Consider the following 21030-nt stretch of genomic DNA (forward strand, 5'->3'; position numbering starts at 1 on the left):
CGAAAGGACGCGCGGCCGCGGCTTCTCGGGCGCTCCTGAGCATGCGCGGGCTGCGACGCTCTCCGGTCACGTGCCCGTGACGCATCTGCGCGCCGGGTCGCCGCGTTTGTTTCCGGAAGTGCTGGCGCGGCCGGTGGGGGTGCGACCCGGCGCCAGGCGGGATGGAGATCACCCGGGGCAGTGAGTGGCGGCGCCTCCGGGGGCGGGCGGGGCGCGGGGGAGGGGAGGGCGGAGGCGGCGGGGCCCCGGCTGACCCTCGCTCTGTCCGCAGATTTCAAGAGCGCGCTGGGCACCGTCTACCAGGCCGTGGAGGACGCCGATTTCCTGGCCATCGACGGGGAGTTTTCAGGTACCGCGGCCGACCCGCCAACCTCCCCCCCCGTCTCCCCCCGGGCCACGAGCCCCGCTCGCCCCGGCCGAGGCCTCAGGTCTTGCTCCGCTTGCAGGCATCAGCGACGGGCCGTCCGTGAGCGCCCTGACCAACGGCTTCGACACGCCCGAGGAGCGGTACCAGAAGCTGCGGAAGGTGAACGGGCGGTGGGCCGGGGGAGCCTCGCTCGAGCCCCTCCGTTGCTCCCGGAGGGAACAGGCGCGGCGCTGTGAAACGCCGGGGGGCGCCGCGCCGCCCCCCCCGGCCAGCTGGACTCAAGTCGCCCTCCCTTCTCCTCCTCCCCCCCCTCCCCCCTTCGGAAGAGGTGCTGCTTGCTGCTTTCCCCCTTAAATCCCGAGTTTGGGCTGCTGCCAGTAAGATGGCTCTGAATCCTTCCACGCCTATTTTTTGGAAGCTGCTCGATTTCATCCAGCTTTAGTAGTTGAAGCACCAGAAGTTTCACCAGCCCTGAAAATCAGAAGAAAACTAGAGCAGCCGCCTCCGGCCCTCAGTAAAACATTCCAGAGTTTGGATAATCCTCCAGTTTCTCTGAATGAATAACTGGTTGCTTAGAATTCATGTTCATTTCTTTTTCCACCCAGCATTCCATGGATTTCTTGCTGTTCCAGTTTGGCCTATGCACTTTTAAATATGATCACACAGAATCTAAGTATGTCCTCTTGGTTTTTAAAATTAAGTGTGGTAGCACATATAACTTGTAAACTGATTTTCAACCGTATTTTCTTTTAGGTATATCATGAAATCATTTAACTTCTATATTTTCCCCAAACCTTTCAACAGAACATCACCAGATGTCAAGTTTGTCTGTCAGGTATATATGTATTCCCCCCCCCCCCCCCGTTCCAATCCAAAGCAAAATCTTCCACTACCAAGTCAGTCTTACATAAATGCAGTGCTGCAAGCTGCATAATGTTTTCTTTATCATTAGGAAGCTAGATTATAAGTTATTAAAAATATGTTTTTTAAAGTCAGAAGGATCTTGTCAATTTAAGAAAAAGTTTCATAAGGGTGAAGTGGCTGCAGAGGAAAGTATTTTTTCCTTTGCATTCTCAGTACTTCAGTGTCGCCCACAGATGTGGTTTCCAGCCTGATGTTGGAGAAAAAGTAAATGGCTTGGAAGCTTCCTTGTGCCTTGCACCAAGATGAGCACTTTGAATTGTATCCGGGAGATTGTAAATGTATTGCTTCGTCAAATGAATAAAATATATATAACCTACCATGAATTGGCATTAATTTCATTAGATTGAAATCACTTGTAGAATTATCCATAAATCTGTTTTCCTGTTTTTCTTCCAGAGCTCAAGTATAGATTTTTTAGCAAACCAGGGATTTGATTTTAATAAAGTTTTTCGAAATGGTAAGTCTTTTAAAAGTATTTTAAAAGTAACTTTGTATTTCTATAGCTGTAACTTCAACTTCTTTCTTTCGAGTATTGTGCAATCTGATCATGGAGAAAGAACGTCATATTTTATAGTAGTTTGTGGTTAAAGCTTAATTCCCATCAATGAGAATTCTATCCCACCAAGAGAGTTAAAAGTTCTATTCCAATGCATCTGGAGGAAACTAGGATAGGAAAGGATGACTAGATGCCCAGCTGTTTAAATTGGAAGAGTTTAAACTGAGAACTTCATCTGAGTCCCTCCCACCCACTCATCCCCACCTTTCCCCCTGTTTTTAAGGTATCCCTTACTTAAATCAAGAAGAAGAAAGACAGTTACAGGAACAATATGAGGAGAAGCGCTCTCAAGCCAATGGGCTTGGGGGTTTGGCCTATATGTCACCTGGTGCTGCCAAGCCTCCATCAGCTGTTCCTGACGATCAGAAGAAATTCATTGAGAAAGTTGTGTAAGTGAATATGCAGTCTCTACTTGGAGAGGGACTCAGAACACCACTGGTAATTGTTGCATTTAGGTTTTCAATTATTTCCTGTGCTGGACAAAATTTTGCCAGGAAGAGAATCCTCTTGTTGCCATCTGCCAGACTGGAAATGGATTTGCAGCTTATCTCAGGCAGAGGGGAGGCTGATAGAGGCTGACCACCTCAGTACATTTCTCTGCAGCACTTTCAGCCATAAAGACCCTGCTTTGGGCTCCTGCATGATCAGGGTGTGGGGGTTTTAACTAGGGACAGGGCCTTCACACATGTAGTGCCCACAAGGCTCTTCAGGAGGAGATTGTTATGAAGCCTGTCCATCTGCATTTGCCTGCTTAAGTATCCCTCGATTCTTTGTTTTTGCTGATGCTACATTTGTGGGGATTTGGTTATGTTGGTTCCTTCCTTGTTGTTTTACCCACTCACCCCATTTACTTTGAATTTCTGAAAGTACTGATTTTAAATCAGTACTTTCAGAAATTCAAAGTAAATGGGGTGAGTGGGTAATTTGTGATAATGTGCACAGTGAGGATCCAGTTAATAGTAAAACTTGTCAGCTCTCCCATTTTGGGGAACGTGAGCCATCACGGACTAGCAGGGGGATGATGGTTCTACCTTCCCCATTGTGGGGGGAGGCCAGCCAGAAAGGAGATGCCTTCTGCTTCTCTCCCTCTTTTCAGAGAAAGGATAGAAGATCTCCTGCAGAATGAAGAAAACACCACCGTGCAGCTGGAACCGTGCACCGGGTTCGTTCCTCTGGGTCTTGGGCAGAGTTTTGAGTAGATGAGGCTGGTTGGGCAGCGAAGAGGAGGGGAAATGGCAACCTTAATATCTTTCTCTTCCTCTCTGTAGATTTCAGAGGAAGCTAATCTATCAGACGCTGAGCTGGAAGTGAGTGGTGCCCCTGGCACCGGTTGCTACAAGGAGATTCTCCGCATCTGGGGAGCCACAGCCGGGCGTGCTATATCCTTGGGGGGGGTGTCACCATCTCCTGGGTGGGTGTTGATGCAGAGCTCCTTGCCAGAGCCAAAGAGCCAGGCGGCCAAGTCTGCATTTTTTTCTTTATTCGCCAAGCATGGAGTTTACACTGATATTTCTGTTTCTGATGTTATTGCCGATCGTGGCATTTTCTTGATTATTTTCTTTTCTGCAAACTTAAGGAGGATTATTATTAATCCTTTTTTTTTCAATTTCACCATAGGTATCCAAAAGGCATCCATGTTGAAACTGTGGAAACAGAAAAGGTGACTAGTTCTGCATTTTCCATTTCACACCTTGGTAGGACTGTGGGATTCTCCAGGCATCTGTAGGAGAATTTCAGTGGGCAGGTGGCAGCTGCTCCTTTGCTGGTGTGATCTGGGGCAAAGCCCTTACAAAAGAGAGACCTCCAGGAGGATGGCTCATGTATTCGCCTGCCACTTCTGAACCTTGAAGCTGAGAAACAGTATTTTAAAGTAGCTTTGCCTGGCCTGCTGCCCTCCAGATATGCTGGGGTGGGAACTTGTAGGATTCTCAGGCAGGACGTCGAGTTAGACTGGGAAAACCATGTGAGAACGTCGGATTGATTCTCCCTCCTCCCCCACCCAGGGATTTGACGTGTAGCGCTGTGTAAGAGTGCTCGGTCATTGTGCCCTTGCTTGCTTGTGCCTGCATTAACCTTTGTGGCTCTTAGAAGGAGCGATACATGATCATCAGCAAAGTGGACGAAGAGGAGCGCAAGAGAAGAGAGCAGGAGAAGCAAGCAAGAGAGCAGGCAGGTGCCCCCAATGCCTCTGTCGGGACAGGGACGGGCTTGCTGGGCTGCGGACAGTCTCTCAGCTCCAGTGGGAGAAGCTGATTCGCAGGAATGCTGGGCTGAACCAGGCAAGGGACTCACCCTGGGCTTTTCACTTGCAGGAAGAGCTGAAGGATGCAGTGGGGTTTTCCCGAGTCATTCATGCCCTTGCAAATTCTGTACGTTTGTTACTTTCTGGTGTGTATATGTGTAAAATGAAACCAAATGTCTCTGTAATAGAAAAGGTCCCAGGCCTTGAGGTGGGACATAAGGCAGGGCCTTGGAAAGGGGCAAGGGGGACTGGGATTAAAAGAGCCACAAGGGCATGAATCTCCAGGGCAACTGCCCCACCTATGGTGAACGAACCCTTTCCTTCAAGCCCTGTCAATGCCCATCTCCAAGCGGGTTATGGGGAACTGTGCCCCAGGCACGGAGTGGCCATCCAAGGTGGCTCTCTGGCAGTGCTTGGTTTGTGCCGTGGACTGTTTATTTAGGTAGCCACCTGCGTGGTTTAATGGATCACCCAAAGTATTTTTTAATTCTGTGGGTTTTTTCTGTTACTTGTTTTCTTTAAATCGCTTTAAGGCTTTTCTTTTTTGTAAAGTGCCTTGAAGTCATTAGGGAAAGTATGCATGCCATCAGCAGCTGAAGTTAGCCAGGAACGTACTCGAAGCCAAGGTACCGTGGTGGGGTGGAGGACATGCTGTGCCTCTGCCTGAGCATTGGACTGGGTTGCTTCTCCACAGGGAAAGCTCGTGGTCGGACATAACATGTTGCTGGACGTCATGCACACCATCCACCAGTTCTACTGCTTCCTCCCCGAGGTTGGTGGTTTCTTCCTTGCGCTGAAATCTGCTTTTCCTCGAAATGCCCTTTGGAGGAAGGTCACTTCTTACCCCCTCCGTTCAGCAGAGGCTCACCTGCCTGGGGCACACACGGACTGGTGGTCCTGGATGGAAGGTGGGGACCAGCACCCGTCCTGGGTCTTGTGAGACTGACGCTCTGCCTCCCAAAGGGACCCAGATTGGTCCAGGATGCCAATAGCTCCCAATATGTTCCCCCCAGTAGTTGATAGTTAAAGGGAGACTGCTTCCCTCTGTGACATTCCCTCTGCCTTTCCCTGGAAGCTTGCTAGATTTTTTAACTTCCAAAACGTTCTCTCATTAGTTCTGTTAAGCTGGCAACCATCTGTAGCATTAAAACAAAAAACATGTTTTTGATGGCATCTTAAGTGTAATGTCCAACCTTTTCTTTGGCATTGTAAGCTTTGCTTTTGATGCAGTTTACATCATCTCTTTTGGTCTCAACAATCTGGTTCCTTTTAAATTTCAGGACTTCAGTGAGTTCAAAGAACTAGCAACATGCGTCTTCCCAAGGTGAGCGCTTCCGTTTGCTACTGTGTAAGAACATAAGCCAGCTCAGTTCAGCAGTCTGTTCTCTAAGGGGGCCCCCAACCATCCAAGGAAGCCCCCTCTCGGTCCTCCTGGCAGAGGGCCTTCAGAGGCAGTCCTGCTGCCCATCAAGGCTAAAAGCTGTGGATGCCCACAAGCAGCTGGGATCTCAGTTAAAGTATTGCTGTAATACCGGTAGCAATAGCACTTAGACTTATATACCGCTTCACAGTGCTTTACAGCCCTCTCTAAGCGGTTTACAGAGTCAGCCTATTTGCCCCCAACAATCTGGGTCCTCATTTTACCGACCTTGGAAGGCTGGAAGGCTGAGTCAACCTTGAGCTGGTGAGAATCGAACTGCTGGCAGCCAGCAGTCAGCAGAAGTAGCCTGCAGTGCTAACCACTGCGCCACCGCCACAATCTTCCTCTTGTGGAACATTCAAACTTAGGAATCGCCTGCTAATTCTTCCCTGTAGCCATCTTATTTCAGGCCTGCCACCCCTTATATGTTTTCCAGAATTTATAACTCTAAAATCTGTTTTACAGGCTGTTGGACACTAAATTGATGGCAAGCACTCAGCCATTCAAGGTAGGACATTTGCATTTTTGATAGCATGTTAAAATAGTATTGTAATTTGCAAAGTTAATGAAGTGAAACAGACAGATAAAATAAGACCGTTTTGCAACAAAGATAACATGCCATTTATGCATCCAGTGAACTGCCTTTTCCAGGTCACAAATGCTGTCCTCAAGAGGGAGGTATCGATGCTTGCCAGAAGGCAAAACTGCTAACTGCACAAACAAAAGCTAACCGTTGTCTAAATGCCTGGCTGTTTGGAGGAAGAGAGGGGGAGGGGGGCACGAGTGCCCCGGAAGAAGCCCTGAGTGTCAGTTCCTGCCTTTAGCAGGAGCTCTTGGTGCCCCTGACATTGTCAGTCCCACCTGTTGCTCGGTGGGAGCAGGGGCCTCTGGCCGCCAGGGGCCTTTAGTTGTCTTTGCTCAGTAGAGAGAAGGCAAGAATAATACCAGTGAGCTTGCTTTGGAAGCGTTTTACGTAGGGCTCAGCAGTGGATGTATATTTTGGTTACTTGGTAAAAACATTAGAAGGGATTTCATCTTCTTCTTGCTTTCTTGCTATCAGTTGGTATTGATAATCATGGCCCAAACTGCATTAGTGGACTGTGGCACAATTTAAAACTTCTGAGATGGTGTTGGTTTTAAAACTCTCAAACTCTGTTTTGATTTCTAAAAGACTTTGCAACCACTGTGGACTTTCCAAGGAGGCCAAGGTTTTGGGAAGTGTGCATGTATTGTGTGTTTGTGTGTGTGTATGTGAGAGAGAGACAGGAAGAGAGAGAGAGAGAGAGAGAGAGAGAGAGAGAGAGAGAGAGAGAGAGAGAGAGAGCGCTTGTACAGTATTCATATCTGTCTGCTGACATCAACTTGCAATCAAAGATGCTTTGTGCTCTCTTCTCTTCTCTTCTCTTCTCTTCTCTTCTCTTCTCTTCTCTTCTCTTCTCTTCTCTTCTCTTCTCTTCTCTTCTCTTCTCTTCTCTTCTCTTCTCCTCTTCTCAGGAAATCATTAAGAACACTTCCCTGGCAGAGTTGGAAAAGCGTTTGAAGGAGACACCCTTCAGTCCTCCTAGAGTTGGTAAGTTGAAATCTGCCTTTTAGTAGATGTGGCAAATGAGCATGTAACGGTGTGCTTTTGCTTTGGTGGGGATTCTCTCTAGCTAGCATTTCTATACAATTTTGATGGGGAATTTAGACCGGGGCTTCAGAAACACACAAAACTAGTGGCACTATTGAACTAGTAGCTGGATGAAAAAGGCTACTTTTTCATCAGAGGCAGAGCTTTCCATGTGAAATTGTTCACGGTTCTTAAGAATAGAACATGTCAAAATAGAGACATTCTTGGGTCTGCTGGGGTGGGGTGGGGGTCAGCAAAACAGTCTCTGGGAGGAAACTGGGCACCTCAAGCAGTTTCTGCACCCCTGTCTGGACTAAAGTGTTCCTCCTCCCACCCAGGTGACTTTGAGTAAAAGCATCCTTTCCTTCCTCAGAAAGCGCCAAGGGGTTTCCCAGCTACAACACGGCTTCAGAGCAGCTTCACGAAGCTGGTTATGATGCCTACATCACGGGCCTCTGCTTCATCTCCATGGCAAACTTCTTAGGTACTCTGACGTCCTCCCACTGCGCGGCAGCCTCTTTCTCCCTTTCTGCTTGGCTCATCGTGATGATTTTGTGTCATATCCTTTGCTCATCAGGTTCATTTCTCAGCCCTCCTGCAAATCACGTTTCTGCCAGTTCGAAACTGATAGAGCCTTTTTTCAACAAGTAAGTAATAACCGTCTTTGAAAACCGTCCCGCTATTTGCTAGTTGTTTGCTAGAGAGATTTTCTTGTCCCGTCATTTAGTGCAAGCAGCTGCCCTAAGCTGAGACCACTAGAGCCCAGCTTTTGGGAGGCTAGCAGCACCTTCACCTTGCCGTGTAGTTTAGAGGTGCTCTTCTGCTAGCTTTTCATGGAGCTAGGCAAGCAGAGACGAAGAAATCTCTTTGTTTTGTTTTGTTTATAAGAGCCCAGTATAATATCCAAGTGACTCTCTTACTTTTGCTTCAGATTATTTCTGATGAGGGTGATGGACATTCCATATCTTAATTTGGAAGGACCAGATTGTAAGTGTTTCCCCCCCATCTTTAAGACACATCAAAATAGTGGGATGGTTCACATCTTTTTCATTTTGCAGCAGCCTAGGAGAAACATTTCCCCCTTTAGTGGGGACTAAGTTGCAGGAAAAGGAGGGATTGACTGAAGGTTGGCAAGGCATGGTTGGGTAAAATGTGCGTGAGCCGATTCAAGACTGTCTCTGGATTTAAATCTGCCTCCCCCAGGGTGATGTTTCTGTATGGTTAGCCCAGTGGGGGAAATCTCACCTTGATCTTAGCTACTTGCCTTTGGCTCCTGGGCGCACCAGGGCTGCATGCAACAGAGCTTACAAAAATATAAATCACTTCCGGAGTTCATATCAGTTTCTTCTGGTTTTGTAGTACAGCCAAAACGTGATCACGTCCTTTATGTTACCTTTCCCAAAGAGTGGAAAACAAGTGATCTTTACCAGCTTTTTAGTGCTTTTGGTAAGTAGACCTGCTGTTCCAGTGACAAATTCTTATAAAAGAGCAGCTGGATTTGGCAGAAGGGCCAAAATGGAAGGTTAAAAGCAAAGGGTCCTGGCATTGGTGGCTGGAGAGTAGGTGGGGGTGGGGTTTCTGGAGCCCTTTTGGGCAGGACAACTCAGCAAAGTCCCCACCCCTGGGAGGTGTCGCTCCTCCCTCCGGCCTTCCCTGATTCAGGGGCATCAGCCTTTTCCTTCAGGGTGAGAGCTGCCCCTGTCCACCATGATTCGTTTTCACTGTGCTTGAACAGATCTGATCATAACAGAGTTTACGTTCTCCTTCCAATTTTAGGAAACATTCACGTGTGTTGGATTGACGATACATCAGCATTTGTGTCCTTGAGTCAGCCTGAACAAGTACAGATTGGTGAGTACCATAAAACCTTGAAAAGTAGGGTTCACAACTGGTTATTTTTACAAAACATCTGTTAATAGTTTGAATGTTTAAAGAAGTTCCCTATATCTTTAGCCCTTCCTCCACTATTTGCCTTGTGGAACCATGGACTTTGTTAATTTTTCCCTTTCTGGTGGTCTGCTGGGTGGGAGCAGCCAAATGCCAGGAAAGGAAAGGCATGGAAAAGAGGGACCAAAGAATGCAGCCCCCTGCAGCCCTTTGCAGGCCAAACTCTGTGCTCAATCCTGCCAGATCAGCAGCAGGATTGCTGAGCTTCTGGAGCGGGAGGAGGCATCCCGCAGCGTTGGGAAGGTCAGGTGCGCTCCCTGGGCATGACTGGGCAGGAATGCCCTGCGCAGCTTCTGTCCATGAGTCCATCCAACTGCCTTCTGTGGGAGGACCTGAAAAGTCCAGCCTGGAATGGAGAGTTGTGTGGCAGGGCTGTCTTGGACCAAAAAATGCTGTTCATCTTGGATCAAGACTTGGATCGATTGCTGCAACAGGCACAGCCCTTGGCAGACTGGAGGGTTCCTCTCACTCTTTGGGGGCACTGGCACTTCCCTTTTCCTCATTCTGCAACGTCACGTTAAAAAAATCCTTTATGTGATGGTTTATTTTGCCAAAGCCTCGCCTCTTCTAACCAGTGAAGTAAAGTTTTGCTTCAAGGTTTTGCCTGTCCCCAGAAGCTTGTTTGCCCAAAGGACACCCTGGCAGGGCAGTCATGAGCCGGGTTTTCTTTGCCAAGAGCAAATGGAGAAAGCCGGGGGGGGGGGGGGGGGGGGCTTGTCATCCAAGGTGAGCTGCAACTCTTCCTGGAGTGTGGAGCAAGTGGGCGGAGCTGAGGTGCTTCAGACCAGCCATCCACCTGGTTGGGCTCTTCTCAGGTGAGCAGGAAAAGGAGAGGCTGCTCTGCCTTTTGATCTTGAGAGAAAACAGAAGCCACAGAGAAATGAAACAATCGGCCTGACAGCCTGACGGACACTTCCAGGCGACTCTCTGGCAGAGTTGGGGTCAAGGGACAGAAGCTGTTTTTCAGGCAGGCCAGGGCTGAAGGTTGCAACGCCGCCGAGGGCCTGTGGAGCCGCTGGGCGGCCTCAGGAGGCAGCGGATGCCCCGTCAGCCCAGGGGGACTAGTTTTGCTGACTCACCCAGAGACCGTCTGGCAGGTGGAAGATTACAGGTTGCAAAGCTGAGAGAGAGAGAGAGAGAGTGTGTGTGTGTGTGTATGTGTGCTGGGTGCAGGAATCCGCTCCATAAGCCTGCACGCTTTCTGCTTCTGTGTGATCTGAAGAATTCTGGCACAGAACAGGAAAGAAAAATGGATGATTTGATGAGCTTTGCATACTGTGCTATTTTCTAACAAGCCTCGCTCACTCTTAAAGCAAAGGGGTGGGGAAAGAGACCCTTCGGGAGGGCCATGCTCACGTCTGGCCGACTTTCTTTCTTGAATCTACCTCTCTACCTTGAAGGCTGGGGACATTTAAAAAAAAAAAAAACTAGAGGTGTCTCTGATATGGGGTGACAAAGGTGTACAGCTTCCCCCCCCCCCCCAAAAAAAACCAATTTCTACCAGAAGCCTACCTTGAGCTTTCTGGTGTTTTTCCTAGGAACAGGATATTAGCTTCCTTCACTGGCATCGTGATTATGTTCTGAATATAGCCTGAAGCCCCCCTCCCCCCCCCGAAAAAAGGGCTCCTCTGCTCCCTCCCCACCTTCTTAGCCTGGGAAGACTGGAGGCCGTCCTGGAGAGGATTGCCTTCTGAGTGATTTTGTATTGATCTGTTTCCACAGCCGTTAATACCAGCAAGTATGCTGAAAGTTACCGCATCCAGACTTATGCAGAATATATTGAAAAGAAGCAGGACGAGAGGAGGCAGGCGAAGAGAAAATGGGCAGAAGACAGTTGGAAGGAGATGGAAGTGAAGCGGTTAAAGACGCAGGCCAGCCCCTTCGCACTCCAGAGCCGCTATTACAGTATTTGCAGGTGAGGCACGTTGGGGCACCGGGCAGGTTTTGCACCAGGCGGGGTTTCGTGGGCAAGAGAATGACTCAGTTTGGTAACTCCCATGGCCAGAAACCAGCCCAGCCAGTTCAGCAGAAGACAGTTAGCCCCGACTGGGAAAGCACGAAGCCCAGTTGCCTCCTGGGAGTTTTCACCCTGGGAAAAGAAGTCTGAGCCAGAAGTGAGGTGCCAGCCTCCCCACTTTCTTTCTAGATTTGAGAGGCTGGAGGAGTCTGGTCCTCCAGATGTCAGGCGGCAGCGCAGTTGCCCCACAGGGGAACTAATAGGGCCACCCCTATCCCGCTAACAACCTATGAGTTTAAAAATGCAGGTAAAGAAGTAGTTCCCGGGTGCACTGCTCTGCCATTTCAAGGGCCAAACAGAAATTTGAAGCATTAATATATTGAACTGGCACAAGAATGATGGTGACAATTGGGGCTTAGTGAGAAAATAACTGCTGAGACGGCAGAGCTGCCGCTTCCAAGGGGACACAAACATCTGCTTGTATGACGGGGGCCAGCGCAGATGGCCAGTCAAGCTTGAAGAAGAGCCAGTTTGGGGAGCTGTTATGTGACGCAAACCAGGATTCAGCCGGCTAGTAATCAGGATGTCAGGAGAACAGGTTGGTCCTTCTGAGAACAGCTGTAGGTGGTCTTAGGAAGGACAGCAGTGCAGAGCAGGGTTGTATCCCTCCTTCCTTCAGGATGCTCCCTGGGAACACTTATAGGAAAATCCCCACAGACCTCTGGATGACTAAAATCTCTCCCTTTCGGGCTTCTCCCATTACCCCAGTATTTCAACCCCCAGCTCCGTGGGGAAGAGAAGCATGAGCCCCATCCAAGAGGAGAGCACCACAGATGACCTGGAGGAGGCCACAGTGCAAGAGGTGGACCTGGCCCACCATGACCCCTTCCAGGAGTCCCCCGAAGAAGAGAAGAAGCAAGCCAAGAAGCTCAAGAAGGGCAAAAGGGAGCAAACGTCGGATGGTAGGTGGTTTCCACCGGGTGCTTGATCTGACAGCTGTGGGCAGCCTTGGCCTGTTTGCCGACTGGCAGGCCTGGAGTGAGGGAAAACCACTGGGTACAGCAGTTTGCGATTTGCCACATAATCTGAGAACTTTGAAGGATAAAAACATGGCAGAGGAGATCGTTGCATCCCAGTTGCCATTTTTATTTTGCCCGGCGTTGGGGTACTCAAAGCACACCAAACGGGGCTGCTGAGGCCGCTCAGATTCAACCCCATCCTCCCACCCGGACAGTCTCAGCACCCCTCTAACCGATCAGCCCAGGAGGGTGAGTCTCCTTGGGGGTGGCACAAAGGCTGAATTCCCAAGGGAGCTGTGCCCTCTCAGACGAGTGGAGGCGGTGCCTCCAACAGGGAAGGCACCACAGAAATCCTCCTCTAGTCAGCGGCAATGCCAGCCATGGACTTTGCCACCCAGATGCAGGCTGTGCAACGCTTATTGCCTGAAATTAGAGAAGCTGTCATGAAAACCTCCCGTGGCCCCCCTGGAAGTTCTTCTTCCAAAGTTCAGGACAGGAAGATTTGCCTTGCTGCCTTCTGGGTGGAAAGGGGGAAACCCCCGTTCTCTCCTTTTGGAGACCCAGATCGGTCTGCACCCCTCCTCCTGACTCCCTCGCAATCAGAAATGGCCACTTTGATCAAAGGGGCTGAGAAAACGGGCAAGATGGTTGCTGGCCTGGGATTCATCCCAGCCAGCATGCACGGGGACTTTGGCCTGAGTTGGTTGGGTTTTGTGTTCGTTCAGTTGTGTGGTTGTGTTGTGCTTCTTGTAGGGGGGCTCAAGCCCACCCCCACCAGGCTCTTTGATGTGCCAGATACGTGGTAGCTGCCAGGAGCATCAGTCAAAATGGGCTTCCATTCCAAGGAACCGGCGGCACGGTCCTCCCAAGCCACCCTGAACGAAGAAAGGAGGCTGATGCACAAATAAGAGGCAGGACACTTCTTAGAAATCTGTTTTATTTTTTAATCTCTACCAAACAATCACGGTCACTGTTTTTATGTGTGTGCATGTATGTACGTGTCCGTTTTCTTGATTATGTGAAAGCCTTTTGCCGTCACTTGTGTTAGATCAAAATGCCAAACCTCCGGGGCTGGACCATCCATCCATTCATGTCATGTGGCTGAGAAACTTCACAGAGTCTGTGTGCAGCTTGCTGTGCTGGTCCCCCTCGATCCGCAAATCCTCTCCTCTTGAGACATTCAGGCACATCAACGACCAGTCGGGCGCCTGGTGCTTTCAACCATTTCTTCCCTGCCATTTTCTGCAGTAGTAAAAGTGCATCCTATTCCCCCGCCACCCACCCCCCCCCCCAATTAAAGGGAAACTGTCCTTTCACTTTGGGAAAGAAAGCAGGTCTCAGTCTCCATACTCAGTTTGAGAACTGGCCTCCTATACCTGGAGGGGAGGGAAGCTGCTCGGGCACCTTTTCCTCTGATTCATGACTTGCATTCTATACTGAAAAAGTCAAAGATGAATCAGCAGCTTCACCAGCTTTTGTTAGTCTGAAAAGTCAATCCGCTTTGGTAGATTTCATAAACTTGGTTTGATATTTAACATTTTTGTATCGTGGAATGAAAAATGTTATTTCCATAAAGTGAAAAATTAAAGAATCTTTTTCTTAGGAATCTATGCTTATGTTTCTAAGGCTGGGCCCTTTCTCCTGTGGTCATATAATCCACCTGGAGTGGCTTCTGGGCTTCTGTTTGCCTGATAAGCACCTAGCCCCGCTGCAGCAAAGGCCACCCCACTGACGGCGCTCCTCCTGTGGAAGGCCGATCATTAAAGGGAGGGCCAGGCATCCCTCTGCAGAAAAAGCCAGCCACTCTGGCTCCTGGTGGAGGAAATGCAGTTGTTGGTGCCGTAGCAGCTGGCACAGCCACAGGCGGCCCTTTTCCTTTGGGAACGGTAGTATCCCCACGAGAAACTGTCTCTGCAGTTCCTCCCTCAAGTTCCCACTTTCTGTTGCTGCTGGCAGAACGAGAACTGGGAGCCGGCAAGCAAACAGGCCATTCCTTTTTGCTGCCTTGATGGCGCAAAACCTACTCCTCACCTAGCAGCCACCGGAAAGCTGTGGGCACTGCTCTGCATCACTGTCCAGAGCAACGTCCAACAGGAGGGAAACCTGGGCAGGGTCGCTTCTCTGCTCTATGTCACCATGGGTCAAGGGGACAGTTCCTTCTGCTGTGAAGTTGTTCTCAAGCTGCTTTTTCCAGGAATCTCTTGAGAGGTTTCCTTTTCAGCCTATTTAAGCTGTGTGGGAATGTTAATGAAATGGGCAGGAATTGGTGTTAATTGTGGACTTAACTCTTGCAGAGTCCCAGATTGCCAGTGTGGCCTTAGGGGTGCAAGGAGCGTACAAACTGTTCGATTAGTCTAAAACTGAAGTTTTGCAGAAATTGATAGCCCCTGCCAATTGATGCCCAGCCCTCAACCTTCACGCCTCTGACAAATGATGGAAGTATTTGCTTTTTGGCAGCCCCATTTAGCAATGAATTCTGGGAGGGAGGGGGGGGAAGAGTCAGGAAGTTGTCCAAGGCAAATTCTGAAGTCTGCCTGGTCCTTGGGTAGGAAGTTTTCCTGATTCAGCAGCTGCCCCTGAATGGAGGTGAGCAATGCCCATCCCACAAAGGGCGAGTGCAGCTGTTTGTTTCACAGAGGCACCAGCTGGGGAAGAGAGAAAAACCACCTTGGGAAGGAGAGGGTCCCAGCCTGGGTAGGCTCCCTTCTGCGTCCTGGCAAGGGGCTTCTGGAGTATGTGCCTTGGCATTTTAGGCTGGCGAGATGGGTTGACTTCCCTCTGGGCAGACTGAACTGCAGGCCACATGCTCTGGTGAATGTCTCCTTCAGCCCTGAATGTTTCTGACATTCCCAGTTGCTGGAGTGCAGAGTGAGAAGCAGCCCCTTTGCAGCTGTGGGGAAGTGTGATTCTTATCCCGCAGGAGAAGTTTCAGGAAATGCCTGGGAGACCTGGAAAAGGAATGCCTTTCTCTGCTTCTGTCTTCTGGGTTCCCCGCTCTGACCCCCAAAGTATCATCAGGATCCCAGACAGACACTCCCAGGATTTCCAATTCAAACAACCAGGGGTCACACGCTTGCCATTTACCATCCCAGCAGTGCCCCCCAAGTGAAAAAAAGGCACCGTCGTCCACACATTCCTTGACCCCAGCTTTGAGATATGGCAAGAGCAATAAGGATTTTTAGGGGCATTGTGGTAGCATGGAAAACACAGCTGCCCCCCAAAGTCCCTCATTTTCCCTGCGCAAAGAGCAACTGGCGAAAGGGTTATCTGGGGGCTCCCACCTGCTCCCCCCCTCAGCTGACTTTCCAGTAGTTCCACCTAAGGGAAGGGTCAGCCCTGTGCAGACCATGCATGCATGACCTCCAGCCCCCCATGACATGCAGACACGCCTCACTCAGACATGCCTTCTGATGTGCATTCAAACAAGGACTGAGGAGAAGCCGGATCCCCATCAGCTTCTCTCCTCCCCACATGGGGGCTCAGCCCCCCTGTTCCTGCTCACTGGTCTTGCCATCGTCCCACCCACCCCCCTCCGATTTCCATAGGACAGCCTCCACTTTGGCTGGGACCTCCATCTGCATAGGGGCTGGGCTGCCCCTTCCTCACGCACCCCCAGCTCCCCCCATTTTCTCAAATGACCCCTCTAAGGTCCACGTCCCCCCCCTCCAGGTGGTAATGGCCATGGGGAAAAGTGAAGCTCCCTCCCCTCCCCTCCCCCGCCGCTTGTTCTGTGCAGGAGGAGCAAAGGGGCTGCCCTTCCATCAGCGCCAGAGAGCAGAAACTCGGGGTTCCTTTGCAGAAGAAGGTGAACCCAGAAGCGGGACTTTGTGGGCCAGTTGGGTACCAAGCAAGCTCATCTCGCCCCCAAAACCCCGACTCTGGATTCACAGCCTCCCACAGGGAATTCCTCCTACAATATTCCCAGATCCACCAGAGACAAAATCGTCCCCCCCCCCCCGCCGCAGGCAAGCCACTTCCCCTAGAAGAGCCGGTTGGCCCCACTTCGCTCCCACCCAAGGCGCCTCCTTTCTGGGAACCCCAGCCGGGCGGGGCGTCAGTCCCGGTTCTTCCCAGCTGGGACCCCACCGGCTCCTCCCTCCCTCCCTCCCTCCCTCCAGACCTGGGAACCCCGCAGGGAAAGGCGCCCTCCCTCGGCCTTTTCTCCCTTTCTCCACCAGGGAAACAAGGGACGGGAGCGGCGCTTTAAGAGCTCCAGCAAAGCAACGAAATTAAACGAACTCCGTGAAACGTCCGGAGCAGCAGCGCTGAAGGTGGGTGGGCAGCGCGACCCCTCGGGCGTTTGGACTGCAACTCCCAGAATTCCCAGCCTGGGAGGGGCGGAGTTGCCCCAGGGCTGCGAAGCCTCGCTGAAGAGCCCCTCCCCCTCGTCCCAGCAGCGCCGGGACCCTCCGTGCCGGGCCCGGACTTTCCTCCCCCTCCGCCCAGCGGGAGCGGCCAGAGGGACCTTCGCCCGCCCGCGCAACTCCCGGCCACAAGAGCAGCCTCCGACGCGCGCGGCTCCCTCGGGCGGCCACGTGCGGGAGGGCGGCGGCGGCGGCGGCGGCGGCAGACCCTGTCGGGGCACCTGTCCGGGCGCACGGCGGCACTTACCGCTGCTCCGCCGCCGAGCTCGGACGGCGCTCCTCGCCCGCGGGGCAGCGACTGCCTGGCAGGGGTGTGGCCGCGGGGAGGCTGGCCGGGCGGCTTCGCTGCGCCGGGAAACCCCCTGTCCGGCGGCGCCCGCGAGAGAGGGAGGAGAGCCCCTTGAGGACTAGCTGCTTGGCAAGGAAGGCATGTTCCTCCGTCGCGTAGGGCGCAGACGGGGGGGGGGGTATACAGGCGGCCGCCCGTGAACTTTCCCGCGTGGGATGTCTACCGATCTCCCGATGTCTGGAAGCGTGGGATGCTTTCCCCTGGAGAAGGAGGCGAGGGCTGCCGCGAGTCTGGCAGCACGGTGGGGCCGGAGCACCCCAAGAAGAGGACATCGGGTGCCCACCTGACACGCGTGGGCAGAACGGAAGGCTCCGGGCTCCTCGTCCTTCCTGAAGGAGCGTTGCACAAGAAATAAGTCCCCTCCTCTCTGGAAGGCCCGTGCAGCGAGGAAAGCTCCGTGTCTGCCTGCACGTGGGAAGTGCCACGGCCGCTGCCGGACCGCCCTAAAAATGAGCCCCTCCCATTCCTCCTCTCACCCCCACCGGGGTAGCCGAGGGGTAGCTGGAACTCGCGAGGCACGGACGGGGTTCGAACCCGTGATCTTCGGTTTACGAGACCGACGCCTTACCACTTGGCCACCGCGCCTGCGTTGAACGGGGCGCTTAGCTCCCATCTAGGCTGGCGGCGCTCCCGAGACCCGCGCGCACACGTCCCCGTCCTGCCTGCGCGAGACGCACCGCCCCGAAGCGGGCTTCGGAGTAAGGGCAGGGCGGGCGTCGCGGTGCCGCGCTGCGCAAACGCACGAAAGGGGGCGTCTTCGTGCGCATGCGTTCCCGCGTTAGACCGCCTTTGCTCGTCGCTCGTGGCCGGCCGGGAAGCCATCTCGCCCGCTGGAGCCCGCTGGAAGCCCACGGGCCAGCTCCAGCTGAGGAGGCCGCGCCGCCGCCGCTCGACCGTAAGGCACCCCCGCACTCGGCTGTCAAGCAAACGGTTTAATGGCCCGCGCCGAGCTCTCCCCCGGGCGGGCCTGGCCAGCGCCCCGGCGCCGCCGTTTGGCCGGGCGACGCGGGCCGCCTCTCCGGGGCTCCCCGGGGCGGCGCTCGAGGCGGGCCACCTGCGGCACGCGGCCGTCGCTCATGTCCAGGATGCGCTGCGGCAGCGCCCAGCACCCGGTCCGGACGGCGGCCCCGCGGCGCTCCGGGGCCATGCAGACGTAGCAGAAGGGGCGGTGCGGCGGCGGCGGCGGCCCCCGTTCCTTCCCCGCGCCCGTCTCCACGCGGAGGCTCAGCCCGGCCCTCTGCCGCGGGCGCAGCGCCGCCTCCAGCCGCTTCTGCAAATGCAGCTTGAGCTTCTCCTTGGTCAGGTCCAGCTGGAGGAAGAGGCTGGCCCGCGTGATGGGCGCGTCCCGCTGCCTGCCCACCGCCTGGACGCCCAGGGAGAGCGCGAGCGCATCCCCGCGTGGTGCTCCTTCCCTGCCCTTCCGAGAGGTGCGCGCTTCCTTGAACCCTGCCGCTGCTTTTCCGTCCGCCTCGCCTCTGCTCTTGGCTCCCGCCTGGCTTTCGCCGGCCGCGGCTTCCCTCGGGCTGGGAGAAGATGGGGCAGCCCTGGCGGGAAATCTGTGCGCGCTCCTGGCCCGCCCAGCTGCGGTTCCTTCTCCCTCTGCCTGGGCTGCCTGCTGTGGGATAGCCGCGTAGCGCATCGTTCCTTCCAGTTCTGCCGGTCGGTCCCCATCTCTCGCCCGCTTCTCGGGGGCCAGTGGGAGAGCCAAGTAATGCAACGTTCCTTCCAATTCTCCCTGATGGTCCCCATCTTTTTTGCTTCCAGTCCCTGCGCCCGTCTCGGCGGTGGACACGTAGCGCATCGTTCCTTCCAGCTCTGCCAGTCGGCCCCCATCTCTCTCGCTTCCTGTTGCTGCTCCTTTCTTGGGAGTCCCCGGGAGAGCCCTGTAACACATTATTCCTTCCAACTCTCCCTGCTCATCCCCATCTCTTTTGCTTGCCCCCTTCTCAGGAGACAGTGCGTGGGGGCCCCTGTAATGCACCCTTCCTTCCAGCTCTGCCTGTTGATTCTCATCTTTTCTGCTTTCAGTTCCTGCTCTGGTCTCAGTGGTGGACCTGTAGCGCATCGTTCCTTCCAGCTCACCCCGTTCATCCCCATCTTTTTTGTTTTCTGCTCCCTTCTTGGTGGTTGGTGGGAGAGCCCTGTAATGCAACGCGCCTTCCTGCTCTTTTTGATGGTCCCCATCTTCCTCGCTTCCTGCGTCTTTCCCATCTGCCTTTGCTCCTTTCTTAAGGGGAGCTGGGAGATCTTTCAACTCCTCCTGTAAGTCTGCAGCTTTCAGAGTCCTGATTTTACCATCCGTTGTTTTCTCCCCCAGAGCTTCTTGCTTGATGCTGGTGCTGTGTTTACCAACTGCTCCCTGACTCTCAGAAGAAGGCATGGCAAGAGCCACTTTCTTAGACTGGATCCCTTCGCCTGGTGCTTCTGCTTCAACATGTTCCTGGGTGGGGACATGTCTAAGAAGCACTGCCAGTGACCAGTGAGGGGGTCCTTTGGCCTTTTTGGAGGGAGTGCTGGGAACCAAAGAGCTCTGTTTAAAGAGGTCTGAGAACTGCACATCTTGAGGCCTTTTTGCAGGAGGCAGGGGGATTATACCTGGGGCCTGGGGCTTTGGAATCAAGAGACTTTGCTTTGACTCAGCCCCCCCGGGGGTCGTGGCCCTCTTCCTGGGAGTCTTCAGGACCACTATGGGAGCACGGGGCTTCTGAGGAACTTCTCTCACTGGGACACTGGGACACTGTGTTGCCTTGGAAAGGGCTGGGGTGGCCTTTTCCGTGGGTCTGGAATGCAGCTTTGGGATTCCCCAGGTGAAGACCATGTATTTGTGGCTGATGTTGAAGTCAATGATGCAAAGCGCCTCTTTGGCAACGAAGGCCAGCGAGAGGTCTTTGGGCCTTGAGATTTTGTTGCCAAAACGGATCAGCTTTGGCAGAGGCTTTATGGAAAGGATACTGAAGGTGCGGAGGGAGTTCTCGACCATTTCAGGGAAGGCTCCCTTTTGAATTTCCACCATTTTCACTGTTAAATGGAAAAGCAGCTTCCGGAGTTTTTCTGGCTCCATTGAGAAAAGAACATAATTTGTTTGGCTTCTCTGGGAATCCCTTGTTTGAAGGCCTAGCTTCTCCTTGGGAGCAGGGAAGCCTGCTTTTCTGATTTCTTCTGGGTTTGCTTTGTGAAAAATGTAGTACCTGTTGGCTCTTGGAGATTCCTGAAAAGATTTCGTGTAGACAGCCAGAGCATTCCTGGGCAGGAGGGGAGGCCATGCTGGAGCTTCAGCGTTTAGTAAAATGTTTTGCATCGGTTTTTTAAGATCCACACGGAAGGATTTTTTTTTCGGAGATTGAAACAGGTTCACAGAGTTGATGACCACAGTGGGAACTCCACACCGTCTCTGAACCATTTTCTTCTTGATGTGAAATTCCAAGAAGTTTTTACTTTTCTCATCCATTGCTTTTAGAACAGTCGGCGCTTCCTCTGAGTCGGGAGGCATGCCGCCCGCAGGGTCTGCGGTAGCCTTCGGCTGAGTGGCCTCTTCCTCTTTTTGAGAAGACGGTTCAGTGACAGATTTCTCCGTTGTTTTAGCACGTTCCTCTTTCTGCTCTTTCACCCTGAAGTCAAGACACTGGATGGCCATTTGATCCAGCAAGGGGAGAGGCGAAGGTTTCTCTCCCGCTTCCTCTTTATCCCCCATCCTCAACCTGGGGAGGGAGGTGGTGGCCGTGGGTGCCGGCAGGGGTCCCATACGGATTTCAAGAGATTTCTCCATCAAAATGACATGATCCTCCTTTTCAAAAGTGGAGCTCTGGACAAAGTTTATTTGTGCAAAAGACATCTGCGGGACTCCCTTAATTTCAGGATGACTTTCCGGAAGCAGCGGCGCACTTTTTATTTCAGGAAGTCTTTCCGGGAATAAAGGGAAAAATGATGGCCCACGTTGTTTTCTTTTCTTCAGAAAATAAAGATCTTCTGATTCTGAGGAAGAAGAATCAGAGCTGCTGGCTTCGGAAGCGTCCGAGGAATCGTGTGTTGCCCAGGAAGCATCTGTAGCCACACGACAGCGCAAGTTCAAGTGTTTTAGGAGCGGCAAGCAGGAGGAGGAGCTGGAGGAGGAGGAGTGCTTTGGCTGAATCATGGTGGTCCTTAATAAAGGAGGTAGACACGGGTGGTACTTTTGGTATAAGTTCTCATCTTGACACACGCTTCTTGGAGTTTGATATGGATCATAGGAATGTCTGTGGACCGGACAAGGCAGGTCATAACTGTAGAAAGAAAGAGA

The 21030-nt window shown here is 52.6% G+C and overlaps 1 protein-coding gene and 1 non-coding gene across 2 annotated transcripts; one reads left to right on the forward strand and one right to left on the reverse strand.

The window, feature by feature from the left end:
• The first annotated feature begins 111 nt into the window (after positions 1–111).
• On the forward strand, positions 112–13647 carry PARN (poly(A)-specific ribonuclease). Its single transcript, XM_015811975.1, has 24 exons — positions 112–180; positions 272–349; positions 447–526; positions 973–1040; positions 1121–1202; positions 1688–1748; positions 2071–2236; positions 2944–3009; positions 3116–3154; positions 3465–3507; positions 3936–4016; positions 4160–4216; positions 4784–4861; positions 5370–5413; positions 5975–6017; positions 7004–7079; positions 7492–7602; positions 7696–7765; positions 8050–8105; positions 8478–8564; positions 8895–8969; positions 10788–10980; positions 11791–11984; positions 12795–13647. Exons 1-24 carry the CDS (start codon positions 162–164, stop codon positions 12845–12847), a joined length of 1920 nt encoding a protein of 639 aa, XP_015667461.1. The 5' UTR covers positions 112–161; the 3' UTR covers positions 12848–13647.
• Positions 13648–17267: 3620 nt separating this feature from the next.
• On the reverse strand, positions 17268–17339 carry TRNAT-CGU. Its single transcript has one exon. It is a non-coding gene; the product is annotated as a tRNA-Thr (tRNA).
• Between the last annotated feature and the right edge of the window lie 3691 nt (positions 17340–21030).

Source organism: Protobothrops mucrosquamatus, unplaced genomic scaffold (assembly GCF_001527695.2).
Source record: "Protobothrops mucrosquamatus isolate PMUCROS unplaced genomic scaffold, P.Mucros_1.0 scaffold60, whole genome shotgun sequence".
Lineage (NCBI taxonomy): Eukaryota > Metazoa > Chordata > Lepidosauria > Squamata > Viperidae > Protobothrops > Protobothrops mucrosquamatus.